Here is a 21,918-nt window from a genome sequence, read left to right as displayed (position 1 = left end):
ACTCCAATTTGCTGAATATCAAAGACCTCTGAACGAGCTCCAGGAAGAGAAGCAAATCGGGGAGGTTTCATCAGAGGCTGATTTCCTAATAATTTGCTGACGTAAAGTTTGATAGAAGATATAAAAGGCTGCAGGATGAAGGCGACTCAGCTGAGCAAATAGCTGTCTGCGGTCCACGGATAACCATTAGAGAAAGAGGCAGTCTTTGCAAGAGTCCACATGGACCAACAGGAATACAGACTGAGAGGTGAGTTTGGGAAGGGGCATGGAAGGAGATTTGAACAACGGATTCCTATTTGGCCGGTGATGCTTTCAGTTCACTTCCATTTTTCTGAACAGGATCAGGTAACTCCACTCAGTTATTGACAGTTGCAGAAATGAAACGTCCATGTTTAAAAAAAACAAGGCACCTCTCTAAACCAGATGCAAACAGGGTCTAAGAGAAGGAGGCTGCTGCTTTTGTAGTTTACCTGCAATTTTTTAAGGAGCATCTTATGATAGTCCAGCCTTCAACCAAAGAGCTCAATTATGTGTCCTCCAGAGGTTTTGGACCTCAAGGACATCAGCACCAGCCAATGCAGATGATGGAGTGGGATTGAAGGACTAATCTTAGAAAAGGACTGTAGAGCTTATTTCTGCCTTACTCCACTGGCCGTGACACAGTGATGTATGATTCTCAGATATTGTCATACATCAACTGATTGCAACTCCTTGTCATACTAGAGTTGATGGTAATCAGATTCCACCAACTCTTCAAGGAGCAAAGGCCTTCTCTTCTTTATTTTGCAGCCCTAAGGTAGGCATGGTTTCTTATAGGTAAATTCTTTTTCATTCATTAGCTGCTAATAATTCTCTCAACACTGTCAAACTATTTACTAAGTCTTCATTACTATGAATCTTCTCATTGTGCCTATCACCCATCTCTTCCCACTTATGACTATATGACTGTAACTTTGTTGCTTGTATCCTTACAATTTAAATTGATATTGACTGGTTCCTAGTATGATTCGATTGCTTATTTGTACCTTAGGACTATCACTAAGTGTTGTATCTTTTTATTCTTGATGAATGTATTTTATTCTCCTTATGTACACTGAGAGCCTATGCACCAAAGACAAATTCCTTGTGTGTCCAATCACACTTGGCCAATAAAGAATTCTATTCTATTCTATTCTATTCTATTCTATTCTATTCTATTCTATTCTATTCTATTCTATTCTATTCTATTCTATTCTATTCTACTCTACTCTACTCTACTCTACTCTACTCTACTCTACTCTACTCTATGGTTGGCTGCTCATGGGATTGGACACTGTGTGTATGTAGATACGGTGTATGCATGTAGATGTATGTTGATTTACTCAGAAATAAACCCCTCTATAAATCTTGTAAAGCATGTGTGGCTAAAGACTGCAGCCTACTCGTTTCCTCTTGGTACAGCAGTGGGCAAACGTCTTAGAGAGATTCTATCGATGCTTTTCATGCTATATGTGCAAGCTATGGCAGCTGCAACATGGAGGTGCAAAATGTCCCCGATGGGCAGGAATGGTGTTTGTGAGCTTTCCTTGCTCCCGCTTCCTAGGGAAGGAAATGGTGGACTACATTTGCCAGTACCTCACCAACATCCGGGAAAGGCGGGTGTATCCTGACGTGCAACCCGGTTACATGAGAGATCAGTTGCCCGATGGAGCCCCCTTGGAGCCAGAAAGCTGGGATAATATCTTCAGAGACATAGAGAACATCATTATGCCTGGGGTAAGAACAGGTTTGCTTGTTGTGAGAAAAGGGGTATCTGTAAAGGAATGGTCTCCCACCTAGCATTCTCTAGATGTGATGTGACTTCAGCTCCTAGAGCCCTCACCAGCAAGGCCAATGGGGCAGAATGGAAAGGATGGAGAACTGGAGAACCTTACTATGCATTAAACATATATATATATATATATATATATATATATATATATATATATATATATATATATATATATATATATATATATATATATATATATATTATATGGGGACATGGTGGCTCAGTGGCTAAGACTCTGAGCTTGTCGATCGAAAGGTCGGCAGTTCAGCAGTTCGAATCCCTAGTGCCACATAACGGGGTGAGCTCCCGTTACTTGTCCCAGCTTCTGCCAACCTAGCAGTTCGAAAGCACGTAAAAAGTGCAAGTAGAAAAATAGGGACCATTTTGGTGGGAAGGTAATAACGTTCCGTGCGCCTTTGGTGTTGAGTCATGCCGGCCACATGGTCACGGAGACATCTTCAGACAGCGCTGGCTCTTCGGCTTTGAAACAGAGATGAACACCGCCCCCTAGAGTCGGGAACAACTAGCACCTATGTGCGAGTGGAACCTTTACCTTTATATATCATATACGTATACAATCATCAAGCAGAAACCAGTGGCTTGTTTAATCCATATACTTGGTGGACCCAGACATTGGATCCTGATTCCTATCAATTTGCAAGCATGGCCCCATGTTCAGGGATGATGGGAGCCACGGCACAAATTTTTAAAGGGTGACACTGATACACTGCTAATTCAGCCAGTCGCTGTTTTGTTTTTAAGAAGAGATTACCGTTTGTCTGTACTGGTACATAGGGTCTCCTGTCCCAAAGGTACTTTTTCAAGAGGCAACTGGATTTCTTGTTTTTCTTTTTTGAAGTCGTTTCGCTTCTCATCCCAGAAGCTTCTTCAGAATCTCCTGCTTGAGCAAGAGGTTGCACTAGAAGTCCTCCAAGGTCCCTTCCTTGTTTTGTTGTTCCACGAATGATCCTTAGCAACATATATCTCAGATATATGAGGGAGGTGAGAAATTCTAACTGAAATAAAGGATCTAGCTGCAGATATGTATTCTGTTGGTTTCTCAATAGAATCACAGAGTTGGAAGGGACCTTGGAAGTCTTCTAGTCCAACCCCCTGCTTAGGCAGGAAACCCTACACCACTTCAGGCAAATGGTTATCCAACACAGAGTAGAGTAGAGTAGAGTAGAGTAGAGTAGAGTAGAGTAGAGTAGACTGGGTAGAGTAGAGTAGAGTAGAGTAGACTGGGTAGGAGTAGAGTAGAGTAGAGTAGAGTAGAGTAGAGTAGAGTAGAGTAGAGTAGAGTAGACTGGGTAGAGTAGAGTAGAGTAGACTGGGTAGGAGTAGAGTAGAGTAGAGTAGAGTAGAGTAGAGTAGAGTAGAGTAGAGTAGAGTAGAGTAGAACTGGAAGGGACCTTGGAGGTCTTTTAGTTCAGCCGCCTGCTCAAGCTGGAGAACCTATACTATTTCAGATGAGTGACTTTCTAGACTCTTCTTAAAAACTTCCAGTGTTGGAGCATTCACAACTTCTGGAGGCCAGTTGTTCCACTGGTTAATTGTTCTCACTGTCAGGAAGTTTCTCCTTAGTTCTAAGTTGCATCTCTCCCTGATTAGTTTCCACCCATTGCTTCTTGTCCTGCCCTCAGGTGCTTTGGAGAATAGCTTGACTCCCTCTTCTTTGGGGCAGCCCCTGGGATATTGGAAGGCTGCTATCCTGTCTCCCCTAGTCCTTATTTTCATTAAACTAGACATACCCAGTTCCTGCAACCGTTCTTCATGTTTTAGGACTCTTTTAAAATGGAGAAGAAAAATCTTGGTGATTTTCTTGAGCTATCTCTTTCATCTCACAGAGGACATCTTTATACAGCAGATCTGAATGCCAGTACCAATTCAGCACTGCACCCAGCATGTTCTGATAACAGTGAAAAATAAATCTTTTTTATTTGAGCCACTTTCAATGCTCCCCCCCCCCCTCGTTAGATACCTCAAATCAGAACCGAGTGCTATTTTCTCTTTACAACACAGTTACAATCAGTTTTTCTGATTGAGATCAATGTCATGGTTTATTTATTTATTTATTTATTTATTTATTTATTTATTTATTTATTTATTTATTAAATTTCTATACCGCCCTTCTCCAAATAGGACTCAGGGCGGTGCACAGCCAAGGTAAAAACAGAGCATACAAAATTTAAAAACAGTATTAAAATAATTAAATATTTTGGCCGTAAATTAAAACTACCCAATTTAAAATCAATTTAAAATTGGTTAAACAAGTGTAACTGTCCATTACATTCAATTAGCCATCTTTACTGGTTTTTGAAGTCATCCTTCCCAACACCCTTCCAGATGTCATGGAGGAACTCCCAAATACACATCTGGAGAGGACCACGTTAGAGAACGCTGCTCCAAACTCAAAGAAGTTCTTATTGGATGATAGATAGATAGGTCCTGCTCGCATAAGTGTTGTATCATTGGCTATGAGACCTGATAGCAATAGCACTTAGACTTATATACCGCTTCACAGTGCTTTACAGCCCTCTCTAAATGGTTTACAGAGTCAGCCTCTTGCCCCCAACAATCTGGGTCTTCATTTTACCCTCCTTGAAAGGATGGAAGGCTGAGTCAACCTTGAGCCTGGTGAGATTCGAACTGCCAAATCGCAGTCAGCCGGCAGTCAGCAGAAGTAGCCTGCAGTACTGCACTCTAACCACTGCGCCACCGTGGCTCATAGTTGTACAATTACCTGTTGCATCACAATTTACCTTCTTGATTAAAGACAACATCTCCTTCCAGTTGACCTAAGGTCTTTAATGCATTTATGTAATTTTCTTGGTAGCATTATGCACGCACTTCGCTGTTATCTTCATTCAGGATGTGTTCCAACTTCCCTGTGTTCCTTGATAGGAATTCTGATATAGCTTACTTTCCAATCCAGAACATGGTTAGCCAGGGACTGCCAGCTGTTCAAGCAATTTTTTCATTACCAGAGGGCAAAGGAAAATAGGATTTCTGAGAAATTATCCTTTCCTTTGCCTGGAAAGTTTATTTATCGTATTTTTCGGACTATAAAATGCACCTTAGTTTTTGGGAAGGAAAATAAGAAAAAAGCTGATCGGGGGTGGATCGGCCTCCTGGAATACCCCCAATCAGCTGTTCCCAGAGATGAACTTTAGCAACAGGTTCGTTGGTTGTGAGCTCTGCGCTTTGCTTTTTTTTCAGCCTCTCAAACGGAGGTTTCAGAGGCTTTTTTTGTCAGCCTCTCAATTGGAGGTTTCAGAGGCTTTTTTCAGCCTCTCAGATGGAGGTTTCAGAGGCTTTTTTTGTCAGCCTCTCAAATGGAGGTTTCAGAGGCTTTTTTTTCAGCCTCTCAAATGGAGGTTTCAGAGCCTTTTTTCAGCCTCTCAAATGGAGGTTTCAGAGGCTGGGTGGGGCTACATTCGGTGTATAAGACGCATCCAAATTTTCACTCTCTTTTAGGGGAGAAAAAGGTGTGTCTTACACTCCAAAAAATACGGTACATTGTCTTGTCTTTCTTTCCATCCTCTTCATTTCACGCTGGACCAGCTCATCGTATTTTTCTATGCTCCTCTCTTCTTTTAGGTTGTCCATTGGCAAAGTCCACAAATGCACGCCTATTTCCCAGCTTTGACTTCCTGGCCTTCACTCCTTGGAGATATGCTAGCAGATGCTATTAACTGTTTGGGATTTACTTGGGTAAGTAACTCCAGCATTAAGATCTTCTGTTCAAAAGCCCAGCATCTCAAACGTGAGATCAAAGAATTTGTACTTGATCAGTTGCTTTTATCTATCTATCTATCTATCTATCTATCTATCTATCTATCTATCTATCTATCATCTATCTATAATTTATATTTGCTGATAAAGAAATAAAGGGAGACTAGTATAGATCTATTTCAAGCTATTTAACTCTCATCAGATAGCCATACCCTTACTCGGATTCAAACTTCGGCTGCCTGTATATTAGGCAGTTGTATTAGCCTCCGAGCCACAAATTCTCCTCCCTTTATCAGCTTGAACCAGGGGAGAGATTAAATGTTTTTCTATCGAAGCACCTGGTCTACCCCAATATGGGAGGGAGCATACTGCTTCCCTTTCGCCTTTCAGCTCCAATCCAGGAGCCCTCAAGCAGTCGCATTCATGACTGTTTGTATACATACAACAAACTCCAGGGCAAATCACAATTCACACACTGCATACAAAGCAGAGTGTCAGCTTCCAAGCTGCCATAAGGAGAGGAGAGAACTTTCACCTACTTAATTCCCCTGAAGAACTGTCTCCACGGAGATGGGATGGGAGGGGGGACATTCCTGTGAACTGACGGAGATGGGATGACAAGAGTGGCTTGGAAGATGGCCAATGAGACACAGAGAATTGGGAACCGGAAAGAGAGGTTTTGGGGGCCCAAAGTTCAGTGCTAACTGCGCATTGAGTCAGGGTCAGTTCGTTATGCTCAATAAAGAGAAAAATTTCCTCAAAGATCAGACGTTTGGAAATTCATTTATTTGGAGATAACAACGAAGCTTGACACAGAGTACTGTTGGATAGAGTCAATGTAGCAGATAGTGCAAATAATGGTCATTTTGCACATGTTCAGTGTTTATATAGTCATAATATACAAACACCATGGATTGATAGCAATAGCACTTAGACTTATATACCACTTTACAGTGTTTGACAGCCCTCTCTAAGCAGTTCACAGAGTCAGCATATTTTCCCCAACAATCTGGATCCTCATTTTACTCACCTCAGAAGGATGGAAGGCGGAGTCAGCCTTGATCAATTGCCTACAACAGGGGTGTCCAACTCGATTTCATTGAGGGCCACATGAGGTTTGTGTTTGACCTCGGGGGGGCAGGGGGGGCACGGCCAGCATGATGTCACTTATGTTGGGGACACCTGGGGTGGCCCGAATGCTCTGCCAGTGAAAACGGGCTCCCAAGCTCCGTTTTCAGCTGGGACGGCATCCTGCAACCATCTGCCAGAGAAAACGGAGTTTAGGAGATCCATGCATGGCCCTCGCGAGCTGCGTTTTACTGGCAGAAGCACTGCGGGACAGTCCTTCGCTATTGGCAGGGCGGCCCTGCGGGCCAGATCTAACCCCCCCATGGGCTGATTCCTGCCCCCAGGCTTTGAGTTTGACACCCCTGCTCTGTAACACTCCTTAAACTTTCCACGTGGTTAAACTAAATAAGAAAAGAAAGAGAGAATTAGCTGACAGTTAGCTGAAAAGAGATAACATTCAACGCATAGGAGCTGGGGAATTCTGGGAACTGAAGTTCCCATAACTTTGCCAAGTTCGAAAAACATTGAGCCGGTCAGTAGCCCGGTGTAGAGAATGCCAGGTGTTCTGCCTTTGCTTTCTGTTTCAAACCGATTCAAAACTTGGGTGCTCTTTTTTTTTCAAAAAGAAACTCCTTAATAAATAACGAAGCAACTTCTAGGTTGCTCAGCCTGTATTTCAGAATATTTGTCTTACCAATCCTTCTTCCTGACAAACCCCTTAGAAAAGGGTCCCCACGAGGAGGCTGGTTTCTGCTTACCAGATCACGAGATATCCAGCAAGGCCAGGCAACTGAGTTACTCCCGAGTTGTGGGCTACGTGACAGGAAAGCCCTACGTGAAAATTGCCAGATGGCAAAACGTCAGGGCTTATTCGGAAGCCGAGCAGAAGGAAATGAAAAGCTAGTTAGGAATGAAGGCAGGGAGCAGGAGGGGGCATGACGTGACAGGCAGATTCTCTCTCTACTAAACAAGTGCCCACAAATGGGGAAACCCGTTGCGTTGTGAGAATTTTTCCTGATCTTGCAGTGACAAAATTATCCGTCCCGCACAGACATGTAAGCTGCCTCCAAACCTATGAAACATCCGAAGCATAGTGAGGGGCTCATTCCAACCTGTGGCCATATGTGTACAGGTAGTCCTCGACTTACAACAGTTCCTTCAGTGACCGTTCAAAGTTACAACGGGCACTGAAAAAGTGACTTGTGTCCATTTTTGGTTGCTTTAAGAGAGCCAGGTTTTGGCTACAAGACCATGCAATTTGCTGAATGAAAAAAAAACAACCTTTAAGCATTGCTACAGCAAGAGTTCTTCACCTTCATCCGATGCGATGCTGTTACCCCCACTCTGGGGTAAAATGCTACCGGTTTGTGGGAACCGGTGGCATTAAAATCTACCGGTTCGGGAGAACTGGTAGTAAAAAAAACCCTACTGATTCATCCGAACCGGTATTTCTGACGATCAGCTGTGCCGCGCAATTTATACTCGCTAGGAAGCAGAAAATCCTGCTTTCTAGCGAATTTAAATCGCACGGCGCAGCTGTTCCCTCCCTCGCTGTTCTACTTACCTTCAAACGGCTCCTTTTTCCGTGTGAAGCATGCATTTGGTGCACACTGCGCATGTGCTTGCAGCGTGCATTTGGTTGCACTGTGCCTGCGCGCACACGCAGCATGCATCTGGCATGTGCAGGTAGCGAATCTGTGGCAACCCACCGAGGATTTCACCATTGCCCCCCACTATGTTTTCTCCCCCAAAGGCATCCAGTCCAGCGTGCACAGAACTGGAAATGAACGTAATGGATTGGTTGGCTCAAATGATGGGTCTTCCGGAAACATTCTTGCATTATCATCCAGGCGGCAAAGGTGGTGGCATCTTGCAGGTAAATGAGTGGATGAATTGATTGAGTGAGAGATTTAATGTGCGTAGCCACCCATTTACCATGTGACTGATTCTGAAGGTTCACTGTTGTTAATCTGATCATAGCAATGGCACTTAGATTTATATACCACTTCACAGTGCTTTACAGCCTTCTCTAAAGGGTTTACAACAAAGGTGAAATGCTACCGGTTCGGACCAGTTCGGCAGTGGGTGGTTTGGAGAACCAGTAGCGATGGCAGCGCAAGACTCCGCCTGCCCAGTCATCGTTACTTCCTGTTTTTAACCAGGAAGTAACCTGTTTTTTATCGTCTGCGCATGAACAGAAGGGTTTGCGCCAGTGGTGAAATCCAATTTTTTTTACTACTGGTTCTGTGGGCGTGGCTTGGTGGATGTGGTGTGGCTTGGTGGGTGTGGCAGGGGAAGGATATTGCAAAATTCCATTCCCACCCCACTCCAGGGGAAGGATATTGCAAAATCTCCATTCCCACCCCACTCTGGGGCCAGCCAGAGGTGGTATTTGCCGGTTCTCCGAACTACTCAAAATTTCCGCTACCAGTTCTCCAGAACCTGCTGGATTTCACCCATGGTTTGCACATGTGCAGGGGGTCTGCGCCTGCGGCGGGTGTACTCCCAAACCAGTAGGGAAGGTAAGTAGATTTCATCTCTGGTTTACAATGTTAGTAGTTTGCCCCCAACAATCTGGCTCCTCATTTTACCGATCTCGGAAAGATGGAAGACTGAGTTAACCTTGAGCCAGTCAGAATCAAACTCCTGGAGTGAGCAGTGAGTTAGCCTGCTTAGAACATGTGGCTGCATCTGGTACACCTTTGGCCAATTTGGTGATCTCCAAATATGTTGGAGCTACAGATTCCAAAACTCACATGCAGGAAGGTTGGAAATCATAGACTCACGGAATTGGAGAGAAGCTTAGAGGCCGTCTACTACTCTCTAGTTCCAATATAAATTTAAAATGCCTTTATATCTTCTTGGTAAATTTTCTGGTGTTGTATAACAACAGTACATTGTTTTCTGAACGTTTTCTGTAAGATTATAACACAATGTAAGTTTCAATTACATTGGAAAGGAGCCTGGTGGCGCAGCAGACTAAACTACTGTTAAAAGTAGCATTTAGCTGCCAGCTGCCTGCAATTACTGCGAGTTCAATTCTCACCAGGCTCAAGGTTGACTCAGCCTTCCATCCTTTCAAGGTAGGTAAAATGAGGACCCAGTTTGTGGGGGCAATAAGCTGACTGTATAAAATAGAACACCGCTTAGGGGGGGCCAAAAAAGCCCTACTAAGCAGGTATATACAAAAGTATGAAGGCTATTGCTTAATGCATTGTAAGCCGCCCTGAGTCTCCGGACAAGGGCGGCATATAAATCAAACTAATAAATAAATAATAATAATAAATTCTTTCATATTTTCCCACTGGTCTACAGTGATACCTTGGTATTCCAAGGAAACTCATCAAATTCCAAGGAAACTCATTGAATTCCAAGGAAACTCATTGAATTCCAAGGAAACTCATCGAATTTGATACCCAACCCATTTTGGCATGAAAATTTTCCCCCCAGTACTCATTGTTTCTTTGGTACACAATGCACAGGCTAAAACCTGCCAGTGTCAGCTGCCTTGTGACTCACTACATTATTCCTTATGGGAAAAAAAGTGGTACTCATCACAACTCCAGGAACCAATTAATGATGAATACTGAGGCATCACTGTACCTACATACCATAACCAATTTTTGTAGCCCATGTTATCATACTTTTTTTCCTTTTACTTGTTCTTCTTCCATTTCAAATTTTAATGAACGTTTACACATTTTAGCACCTTTGCTTAGCAATGCTAATTCTGGTGGTTATAAGTTGAGTGTAATTGAGTGGCTACAGTAGAGGCTGATTTGCAGGAAGTCATAAATCTTCCTTCAGCCAGGAACTATTGCTGTCATTGCCCTTTTGAAACAAGATTTCCTAATCAGATCCTTGCAGAGACCACAGACATAATACAAATGGAGTGCTTTGAGAAGTGAATATTGTTGTTTGTGACGAATAGACTGTCATTGGAATGAGATAGGAGATGCAGTCTGATGTTCTCCAGATATTTCAGCCTTCAATTCTGCATAGCAATGGCAAAGAAAATATCTACAGACCCCTCACATCCTGGACATAAATTGTTTCAACTTCTACCCTCAAAACGACACTATAGAGCACTGCACACCAGAACAACTAGACACAAGGACAGTATTTTCCCGAATGCCATCACTCTGCTAACAACTAATCCCCACAACACCGACAAATTAACTACTAAGCCTGTATTACTATTCTTCTCATCCTTACTGGTACCTATCTCTTCCCACTTATGGCTATATCCATGTAGCTTGTATCTTTACAACTTATATTGTTTTTATTGGTATGCTTTGATTGTTTGTTAGTATCCTATGACTATCACTAAGTGTTGTATCTTATGATTCTTGATGAATATATTTTATTTTTTCTTTATGTACACTGAGAGCATATGCACCGAAGACAAATTCCAAGTGTGTCCAATCACACTTGGCCAATAAAGAATTCTATTCTATTCTATTCTATTCTATTCTATTCTATTCTATTCTATTCTATTCTATTCTATTCTATTCTATTCTATTTGGATTATGGTCCAAAAATAGGAGGAAGGACATAGTCTTAGGATCATCTTGGCATTTGGAGGGACTAAGATATTTTCCACATCAAATATAAGCTATTCTTAGAGGGGTTTTTCCCCCACTTCTCCCTACAGAGCACAGTTAGTGAATCAACGCTGATCGCTCTCCTAGCAGCCAGAAAGAATAAAATTCTCGAAATGAAAACCTCTGAGCCAAATGTAGATGAATCCATTCTGAATTCTCGCCTCATCGCCTATGCTTCCAATCAGGTGAGTTCTTACTACATATAATTCTGTGTGAATTTTTACGTTTTTAACTGGAACCCCGTCTAGGAAAAAATAATCACGGTCAACAGAAGCAGGGAACAGAAGCCAAAAATGATGGTGGCCATAACCATGCCCTAATAGAAACAGAAATGCAGAATAGAATACAGAATAACAGAGTTGGAAGGGACCTTGAAGGCCATCTATCCTAACCCTCTGCTCAAGCAGGAGATCTTATATCATTCTGGACAAACGGATGTCCAATCTTTTCTTGAAAACCTCTAGTGATGGAGCATCCACAATTTCTGGAGACAAAACCCGTTCCGCTGATTAGTTGTTCTTGCTGTCAGGAAAATTCTCTTCAGTTCTAGGTTGGATCTCTCTTGGTTACGCTTCCATCCATTACTTCCTATTCATATCTGTCACATGCACATCACCCCCTTTGCACATGCAAATACATTAAAGCCTGGAACATAGGTTCCCCCCCCTCCCATCATACAGCTGTGTTCTCAGAAGGCAACAGGACAAGCAACAGGCTTAACTAACCAACTCGTAAATTCTTCCTTATTTATTATTGTGCGTTTCCCCACATAGATCTTTTGAACAGCAGGGGCCAGCCTTGCCTAGGAATGGTAGGTTTGAGGCACTTAAGATGCCGACAGGAAAAGATGCAGTTTTATGCTGGCACTCTTGGGAAATGATAGGTAGATAGATAGATAGATAGATAGATAGATAGATAGATAGATAGATAGATAGATAGATGGATGGATGGATGGATGGATGGATAGATAGATAGATGATAGATAGATAGATACATGGATGGATGGATAGATAGATGATAGATAGATAGATAGATAGATGATAGATAGATAGATAGATAGATAGATAGATAGATAGATAGATACATGGATAGATACATGGATAGATACGTAGGTAGGTAAGTTGGTAGGTAGGTGGATGGATGGATGGATGGATGGATGGGTGAGTGGGTGGGTGGGTAGGTAGGTAAATAGATGGATGGATGGATGGATAGGTAGGTAGGTAGGTAGGTAGGTAGATACATGGATGGATGGATAGATGGATGGATGGATAGATAGATAGATAGATAGATAGATAGATAGATAGATAGATAGATAGATAGATACATGGATAGATACGTAGGTAGGTAGGTAAGTTGATAGGTAGGTAGGTGGATGGATGATGGATGGATGAGTGGGTGGGTGGGTAGGTAGGTAGGTAGATGGATGGATGGATGGATGGATAGATAGGTAGATAGGTAGGAAGGTAGGTAGATACATGGATGGATGGATGGATGGATGGATGGATGGATGGATAGATAGATGGATGGATGGATGGATGGATGGATGGATGGATGGATAGATAGATAGATAGATAGATAGTCATCAGGTGCTTACATTTACCTATTGCCATCATGTGTTGTCTTGCCTTTAATTGGACTCTTATGATGTCTTCTCGACAATCTCCAAAGCACCTGAAGGCAGGACAAGAAGTAACAGAAGGAAACTAATCAAGGAGAGAAGCAATCTAGAACTAAGGAGAAATTTCCCGACAGGGAGAACAATTAACCAGTGGAACAACTTGCCTCTAGAAGTTGTGGCTGCTCCAACACTGGAAGTTTTTAAGAAGAGACTGGGCTAAGCCTAAAACGGGGCACGGGGGGGTCATGCGACCATACACGGAGTGTGGGGGAGTGTGGGGGGCTTCACATGCCTGTGCAGGGGGTGGGGCAGCGCAAGGGATTGCACATGCTTGCGCAGGGGGGCAGGGCGTGCGTGGGGGGGCATTGCATTATGGGTGTGGGCACGCGCGACTGTGCTATCACACCAGTGGTGGGTTCCTCCCGGTTCAGCCAAGCCGGTAGCGGTGACGATATGATGTCACCAAACCGATTCTCCCCCCCGCGTTATTCTTACCTTTTAATTGGCCCCACCCTCATCTATTGCTGCCTCCCGAGTCCCAGCTGATCGGCTAGAAGGAAAAAAACTGTATAAACTCTTGCCGCGGGGCTTCAAAGGGCGGCCCTACAGCTGATCAGTGGTAAAAGGCAGTGTGGTGGTAGACCGGTGCCACCAAAAACAAATGAGGAGACCGGTGCCTGCAAAAATAAATGGGTAGATCAGTGCCTGCAAAAATACAGGAGTAGATCAGTGCCTGCAAAGATACATGAGTAGATCAGTGCCTGCAAAAATACAGGAGTAGATCAGTGCCTGCAAAAATACAGGAGTAGATCGGTACAGCTCTGCAAGCAGTTAAAAGCCTGGTAGACCAGTACCTCTGCTAAATCCTAAAGAATTGTCACATGACCATCAAGCCACGCCCACAAAATAAGCCACGCCCACAGAACTGGTAGTAAAAATTTTTAGAACCCACCCCTGTATCACACGTGCACTATTGGCACCTAAGGAAAAAAAGGTTAGCCATCACTAGTATAGGGTCTCCTGTTTGAGTAGAGGGTTGGACTAGAAGATCTCTAAGGTCCCTCTCTGTTATTCTGCATTCTGTCATCATCGAATCTGATTGTCTCCAATCTGTGTCTTCCTTATCCAGGCTCATTCCTCCGTTGAAAAGGCAGGGTTGATTTCCCTCGTGAAAATGAGGTTCCTGCCGGTGGATGAGGATTTCGCCTTGAGAGGTGAAACCCTGAGCAAAGCGATCCAGGAGGACCGAAGCCGTGGCTTGGTGCCGATTTTTGTAAGTGTTGTTTGTTCTCTCTCTCTCTCTCTCTCTCTTTGGGTGATATATGACATTGCTCCATCACATCTGGAAAGCAGGCGGAGTTTTTTCTTGCTACCCTATCCTAGAGTTAAAGGGAGAATTGCCTTGCACTCCACTTAGGAGTAAAGTTCAAAGTTACAAAAAAAAAAAAAAAGTTACTTATGAGCTGCATTTATGGCCATTTGTAGATGGGTTCGTGGTACATTTAACAAATAAATATCACTGTTTTTATGATGTTTAAATTCCCTTTTTCAAATTGCAAATACCATAAGCAGTTGATCTGAGAAAGCATGTACATCCGCCAACTTTAGAAAACTAAAGTATAAAAACAGAGAAAAAAATTAAAAATTGATGAATAGAGGAAAGAGCTAGTCCCACCAAGATAGACTGAAAGGTCTTTAATTGATTGTCAAATATAAGTTTGTATAGATAATTTGATGTTATAGGCCAAAGCCTGGTGCATGGAGGAGAGGAGAGGGAGAGAAGAGGGAGAGGAAAGGAGAGGGAGATGGAGAGAGAGAGGAGAGGGAAAGGGAGGAGAAGGAGAGGGAGAAGGAAAGGGAAAGGGAGAGGAGAGGGAGAGGAGGAGGAGAGGGAGAGGAGAGAGAGAGAGGGAGATGAGAGGAGAGAGAGAGGGAGAGAGCAGAGGGAGAGGGAGAGAGGGGAGGGAGAGGGGAGGGAGAGGGAGAGGAGAGGGAGAGGAGGGAGAGGAGAGGCAAGGGAGAAGGAGAGAGAGAGGAGTGGGAGAGAGGAGAGAGAGAGGAGAGGAAGAGTGCAGAGCAGAGGGAGAGGGAGAGGGAGAGAGGAAAGGGATAGGGGAGGGAGAGGGAGAGGAGAGAGAGAGGTGAGGGAGGGAGAGGGAGAGAGGAAGAGGGAGAGGGAGAGGGAGAGGGAGAGGAAGACACTTTTTTACCAACTCCCCTCTTTTTATTTAAGTTTCTAATTTATTTGTTTTAAAACATTTTAATAAATCTCTGGTTTTGTCTAGGTTTGTGCCACTCTCGGAACGACTGGTGTGTGTGCTTTTGACTGCCTTTCAGAACTCGGTCCGATATGTAAGTAATTATACATCACTTATCTAAAAGGTCCTTCCTGGGAGTTGTTAGTTGTTGACTAAGTCTGCTTCTCCTCGGAGTACAAATAGTCCTCGGCTTATGACCACAATTGAGCTCAAAATTTATGTTGCTAAGCGAGACCTTTGTTATGGGAGTTTTGCCCCATTTTACAACTTTCCTTGCCACATTTGTTAAGCTGATCTCTGCCATTGTTAAATAAGTAACTTTGAATGGTCACTAAACAAATCGTTGTAAGTCGAGGTCTACCTGTATTCTCAGTTCCCTGATCTCCCAGGGCAGATCAGGGAAGTAGAAGATAAATGTTTTGGTGGCTCCTTGGGATCAATGGAACTTCCCCTCTATTTTCACCACCACAATAATAATAATAATAAAAACCTAGAATGCGCAGAAATGGATAGATTAACACTTGGAATTAAAGAGACGGAAGATACGGAATTATTTTGAAACATGGGATTCGTTTTATCAATGGTTAAATAACAGAAACAGAAGTTAGAACATTTAAAATTATAAGAGAAGGATTAACTTTACCATGAGGGTTTATTATGATAGGTTTGTTATTAATATGATTTAGTATTAACAATTTTGTATTAATGTTATGTTGAGAAAATTCTGTTGTTATATGATAACTACTAATGAACATGATGATGATGATGATTGCCCAAATCATTCAGGACAATCCTGAAGGAACCTCTTGCTTAGATAGCTAGGTGGCTCAGTGGCTAAGATGCTGAGTTTGTTGATCAGAAAGGTTGGAAGTTTGGCGGTTCAAATCCTTAGTATAGGTCTCCTGGGTGAGCAGGGGGTTGGACTAGATGACTTCCAAGGTCCCTTCCAACTTTGTTACTGTTACTAGATATTGTAGAGCAGATTGGGCACTTATGACAACTTTTTGACTCGTGGACTTCAACTCCCAGAATTCCTGAGCTAGCGCCCTGCCCCCCCCTTCTCTCTGCTCTCCACCTGTCCATCTTTTTGGTTATCGTATGGCTATAATCTCTTGTTTGTTTTCATTATTTATTACTTTACTACTATTCTGTTTACACTGCTTTCATTTTCTCGCTTTCTATGATTATAAGCTGTCTAGAGTGTATCCCCATGGTGAGATGGGCAGGAAAGAAATTTAACCAACCAACAAATAAAAAAAATATAATGTCTTTTCGGGGTTTGCATATGATCAGCCATCCAATAAAATGGGATTTTTTTGGACACGGATTTCTCTCCAAGGTGCTAGGAGTGGTGCGGTGGCCTAGAGGTGGAGCTTTCGCCTCACGATCAGGAGGCTGTGGGTTCAATCCTAGGTAGAGGCAGATATTTTTCTCTCTCTGGGCACACTAAGAATATATCTGCTGAATAAAACTCCGTATTGGAGACAGGAAGGGCATCAGGCCATTCAACACTCTGCTAGCTCCATTCGGTTGCCCAGATTCCACCCCGCAAGGGATTATGGAGTTGTTAAAAGAAGATGATGATTTCTCTCTAGGTGCTAAAGAGGGCCTTTGGCTTCACGTGGACGCTGCCTACGCTGGAACAGCATTTCTGTGTCCAGAATACCGATTTTTTCTCAAGGGAGTTGAATATGCCGATTCGTTTACCTTCAATCCTTCCAAATGGATGATGGTTCATTTTGATTGCACAGCGTTCTGGTGAGTTGCCCAAAACGTTCTCCATCCCTCATCTGTCTGACATTCCCAATCTGTGGAGTTCTTCCCAATCAGCTTATCTTGTTCTCTCTTTTCATCTTCCAAAAGGGTGAAAGATAAGTACAAGCTCCAGCAAACGTTCAGTGTTAACCCCGTCTACCTCAGACATCCAAATTCTGGATCATCGACTGATTTCATGGTGAGAACTTTCGGCTTCTCCTTCAGCAAGAATAGGCTACAGAAATCCTTCCCCAGCCCCCTTAGCAATGAAGGGAATCAGGATGGGATTCAGAAGAGAATTTGTGAAGTACCGTGTTTCCCCGAAAATAAGACCTTGTCTTATATGTTTTTTGAACCCTGAAATAAGCGCTTGGACTTATTGCAGTGGTGAAATGTAAAATGCTGTTACTACCGGTTCTGTGGACGTGGCTTGGTGGGGGTGGGGTGGGTTAATATGACTGAGTGGGCGTGGCCAACTTTTTTTTTTACTTTTAAAAAAATGCTTTTAAAAGCCTCTGATGATCCCAGCTGACTTGCCTGATCGGCAGAGGCTTTTCTTTTTTTAAAAAAAGCCTCTGATGATCCCAGCTGACTTGCCTGATTGGCAGAGGCTTTTCATTTTTTTTTTTTAAAAAAGCCTCTGACGATCCCAGCTGACTTGCCTGTGAACCCTGCCATACGGTCCTTCAATTCAACAATAAATTTTACTCAGCTGCCCACCTCTCCCCTTTTATCTGAGCCATTAAACAGAATAACAGAATTGGAAGGGACCTTGGAGATCTTCTAGTCCAACCTCCTGCTTAAGCAGGAAACCCTATACCCTTTATTATTAATAATAATGATTTATTCTTATTAAAAATTATCATGCTTTCCTTTGCAGAATTGGCAAATCCCGCTGAGCCGAAGGTTTCGCTCTCTAAAACTCTGGTTTGTGATTCGCTCATTTGGTGTGAAAAAGCTTCAGGAGCATGTCAGACATGTAGGTGAATTAGAAAAATAAATATAAATAAGAATACTTTGCTGCCCTCAATAGCTACCGTATTTTTCGGACTATAAAACTTTTTTGATGAGGAAAACAAGAGAAAGAAATCTGCCTCTGCCTCCCAGCAATTTTGCCTCATTGCAGCAAACAGCAAACAGCCTGCTTTACTTTCATTTTCGTTTTCAGCATAGCTTGATTAGCACAAGAAAAAAAAAATCTGCTCCAGCAATTTACCTCTTGGCAGCAAGCAGCAGAGCCCTGCACAAAACAGCTGAGAGCAAAACAGCTGAGAGTCGGGAGGCCGATCCAATCAACTTGTGCTAATTAGGCTGTGCTGAAGCTGAAAGGAGCTGTTTCTTCTTGCTGCTTGCTGCAAGGAGGTAAACTGCTGGGAGGCAGAGACCAAAAGGTGGGGGCCAGTGGGTGGGTGGGTGGGGCTACATTCAGTGTATAAGACGCACCTAAATTTTCACCCTCTTTTAGGGGGGAAAAGGGTGCGTCTTACACTCCGAAAAATATGATAACTGTGCTCTACTGCACAACAGGAGATTTCGGCAAATGATATTTGAGGATCAACTTTGATCAGAGCAGTTGATGGACCAGTCCTTAACCTGTCAATCCTGCTGAATTTTGAGATTGAGATTGACAAAATAAATAAATAAATAAATCACTGGACATCATATCTTTAAGTTGAGAGACTCCAGCTGTAAAATAAGCTCTAAGGGGAAACTTTCTTAAGTCCTACAAAATACAGGCAGTTCTCGACTTACAACAGTTCATTTAGTGACCATTCAAAGTTAAAATGGCACTGGAAAAAAAGTGATTTATGACCAGGGATGGGCTTAAAAAAAGCAACAGTGGCAAAAAAAGTCATAAAATGGGGGAAAAACTCACTCAACAAATGTCTCGCTTAGCAACATAAATTTGGGGCTCAATTGGGGTCGTAGATCGAGGACTACCTGTATGGAGCAATCTGCTCTCCTACAAATTACAGGCAGTCCTAGACTGTTCAAAGATTGTCACCATAGCTGTGTTATTGGAAATAATTATTGGTTTTGTTTTCGGAAATTCCAGGGCACTGAAATGGCCAAGTATTTTGAGTCGCTGCTCAGAAGCAACCCCTTGTTTGAAATCCCAGCTAAGAGGCATCTCGGACTAGTAGTTTTTCGTCTAAAGGTAACATTTTCCTATAGTATTTTACTATAACTTATGCCATTCTCTTGTAATGGGCTTCCTTCTCTGTGTGTTGGACTTCAATCTCCATCATTCCCCGCCAGCATGCTGGCGGGGAATGATGGGCACTGAATTCCAGTTCATCAGAACAGTGTCAAGTTGAGAGTTATAACAGAATAATAGAGTTAGAAGGGGGGAGAGGGAATGGAGCTGGCAGAGAGCGAGACAGAGGTGGAGCCTGGACTGTCCGTCAGCCCTCAGATGGAGAGACAACAGCCCCCAGGTCTGGAGGTGGCTGATGAGGAAGAGAAGGAACAGCTGGGTCACGTGCCTGACACACAGATGCACAGAAGGCAGAGGAGAGGAGAGCAGTGGAAATCTATGGGCCGGTCCTTGGGATGGAAGAGCCACCACTGCTAGCAAAGCCCCACCCTAGCTCTGGGGATAAAAGGCAGGGGGCGGATATGAATAGGTGTGGCAGACATCTATTCCTCTCCTTGTTGGACAGACTTGTTAGCCTGCGAGAGAAACTTTTTGCTGGGGCTGCTGGTGCTCCAAATAAAGGAATATTTGAGTTAACTTCCGAGGGTTTGCCGTGTTTGGGGAACTGGGTCAGAACAGTACCTCCCATAACCATCAATGGTTGATGGAATGGCGGTGAAATGACAAAAAGACAAAGCAGGATTAATAAAGTCTTTCAGCGGTACACGTGTATGTATCTTAAAGATTCTTTCTCAATGACTATCCTGAGAAACTCCATCTTTCCCAAACAGGGTCCCAACTGGATGACCGAAAAGCTCTTAAAAGACCTCAACAAATCAGGAAAGCTGTTTGTCATCCCGGCAACCGTTCAGGAGAAGTTGATCATCCGCTTCACGGTAACGTCTCAATTCACCACACGAGAGGATATTCAGCAAGACTGGGCCCTCATCCAACAGACGGCGGCGAACATCTCCAGTCAATCTCTCCTCATCCCAGAGGGGAAGGCCCAAATCCCCAACCAATTCGTCAGCTCCAGTTCAAAAGCAGCGGGTATCACTCCGCCTGTTTTCACAGAGAAAGAAAAAGGTAAAATTGTCCCTTTCGGCAGGATAACGACCCAGCCTCGGAGAGGGTCTCTCAACTCTTCCTTGTTGCTGTTGAATGAATACGTCCCAAAGGCCAAAGAGCCTCATTTAGATGAGAGCTTCACAGAAAACAGTCGGCATCTGACCAACTGTGACTTGCCTTCTGTCTTGAGTTTATCTGCTCAAAGCAAGAAGAAAAAAACAGTCCGTTCCTTTAGCTTGGACAGCCCTTTGGAGAACATACCTTGCGCTGGCAGGAAATTCCTTTCCAAGCTGCCCAAAGAAATCCTGATGATCAAGAAAGAAGATCTGAAGAAACAACCCCCATTTTACCACATGCCCAGTTTTCCTGAATGCTCCATTCAGTGTGGTCTCCAGTTGCCATGTTGTCCTCTTCAGGCTATTATTTAGCTCTTAAGAGCCTTCCTCCATAGCATGACAACCTAAGTCTGATTATTTTTATGCAATATTGTAATCTATGGCCCAGTAATATCATAATTGCAGATCTTATTTTTTTAAAAAGAGCCTGTATACCGAGTAAATTCATAAAATAAATAAAATATTTAATCTTCGCACCTAGAGTTTCAGTTTTCATTTCTGCTGGCCACTTCCACGTATCGATTATTGATTTGGTTCACTCTATGTGTTGAGACAGGGCTGGCGTGAACCCCCTTCCCCTTTTTTAGTCTTTTTTTAGTTTTTTAGTTTTAAATTGTCATTGGGTTTTAATTGAATTGTTTTAAATTGGGCCAGTTATGTAATTCTTTTAACAATTTTAAATTTTGTATTGGCATGTGTTTTAGTTCTGGCTGTGCACCGCCCTGAGTCCACTAGGAGAAGGGCGGTATACAAATTTAAATAAATAAATAAATAAATAAATAAATAAATAAATAAATAAATAAATATTGAATAACCCACTCCTAATCAAATTCAAGCTACGTAAGCCACGAATCACAGCAAATGCAAACATTCAATAGGTACTACCCATTGTCTTCCTTTGAGTGAGGCATGTAATCAATTAGGAATAACTATTAGCAATTACCCTCAACAGGGTAAATTAACCACAAAGAGTGTGGTTAAAAAAAAATGAAGATGGCAACAAACACAAAACACAGGCAGTTTGATTGCACTACCATCACCATCCGAATTTTTTAAAAAAATCATACTGCAGACATCCCAAGCTTATTCTGGAAAAAAAGGGATGGCAAGAACAAGAGATGTTCAAGCATAATATGAGCCACAGTGGCGCAAGGGTTAGAGGGCGGTACTGCAGGCTACTTCTGCTGGACTGCTGGCTGCCTGCAATTTGGCAGTTCGAATCTCATCAGGCTCAAGGTTGACTCAGCCTTCCATCCTTCCGAGGTGGGTAAAATGAGGACCCAAACTGTTGGGGGCAATCTGCTGACTCTGCACACCAGTGGTGAGAATCAAATTTTTTTACTACTGGTTTTGTGGGGGTGGCTTGATGGGCGTGGCGTGGCTTGGTGGGCGTGGCTTGGTGGGTGTGGCAAGGGAAGGATACTGTAAAATCTCCATTCTCTCCCCACTCCAGGGGAAGGTTACTGCAAAATCCCCATTTCCTCCCGATCAGCTGGGGCTCGGGAGGCAGAGAATAGATGGGGGCGGGGCCAGTCAGAGGTGGCATTTACCGGTTCTCTGAACTACTCAAAATTTCTGCTACCACTTCTCCAGAACTGGTCAGAACCTGTTGAATACCACCTCTGCTGTAAACGGCTTAGAGAGGGCTGTAAAGCACTGTAAAGCGGTATATAAGTCTAAGTGCTATTGGTATTGCTATTGCAAAGATTAATGAGATGGAAGAATGGGCGTTATGTTGATTAAATTACT

The 21,918-nt window shown here is 43.1% G+C and overlaps 1 protein-coding gene across 1 annotated transcript; it reads left to right on the top strand.

Annotated features, from left to right (window-relative positions):
• Positions 1–219: 219 nt before the first annotated feature.
• On the top strand, positions 220–20,547 carry HDC (histidine decarboxylase). Its single transcript, XM_070953918.1, has 12 exons — positions 220–247; positions 1,583–1,755; positions 5,411–5,524; positions 8,367–8,489; positions 11,268–11,402; positions 13,965–14,108; positions 15,121–15,187; positions 16,689–16,851; positions 16,957–17,047; positions 17,729–17,827; positions 18,905–19,006; positions 19,777–20,547. The coding sequence occupies exons 1-12, from the start codon at positions 220–222 to the stop codon at positions 20,479–20,481; spliced, it is 1,944 nt and encodes a 647-aa protein (XP_070810019.1). The 3' UTR covers positions 20,482–20,547.
• The last annotated feature ends 1,371 nt before the right edge of the window (positions 20,548–21,918 follow it).

The sequence above is a fragment of the Pituophis catenifer genome, unplaced genomic scaffold, assembly GCF_029215685.1.
Source record: "Pituophis catenifer annectens isolate HBS135680 unplaced genomic scaffold, rPitCat1.0.hap2 SCAF_14, whole genome shotgun sequence".
NCBI lineage: Eukaryota > Metazoa > Chordata > Lepidosauria > Squamata > Colubridae > Pituophis > Pituophis catenifer.
This window is presented reverse-complemented; position numbering and strand designations above follow the sequence as displayed.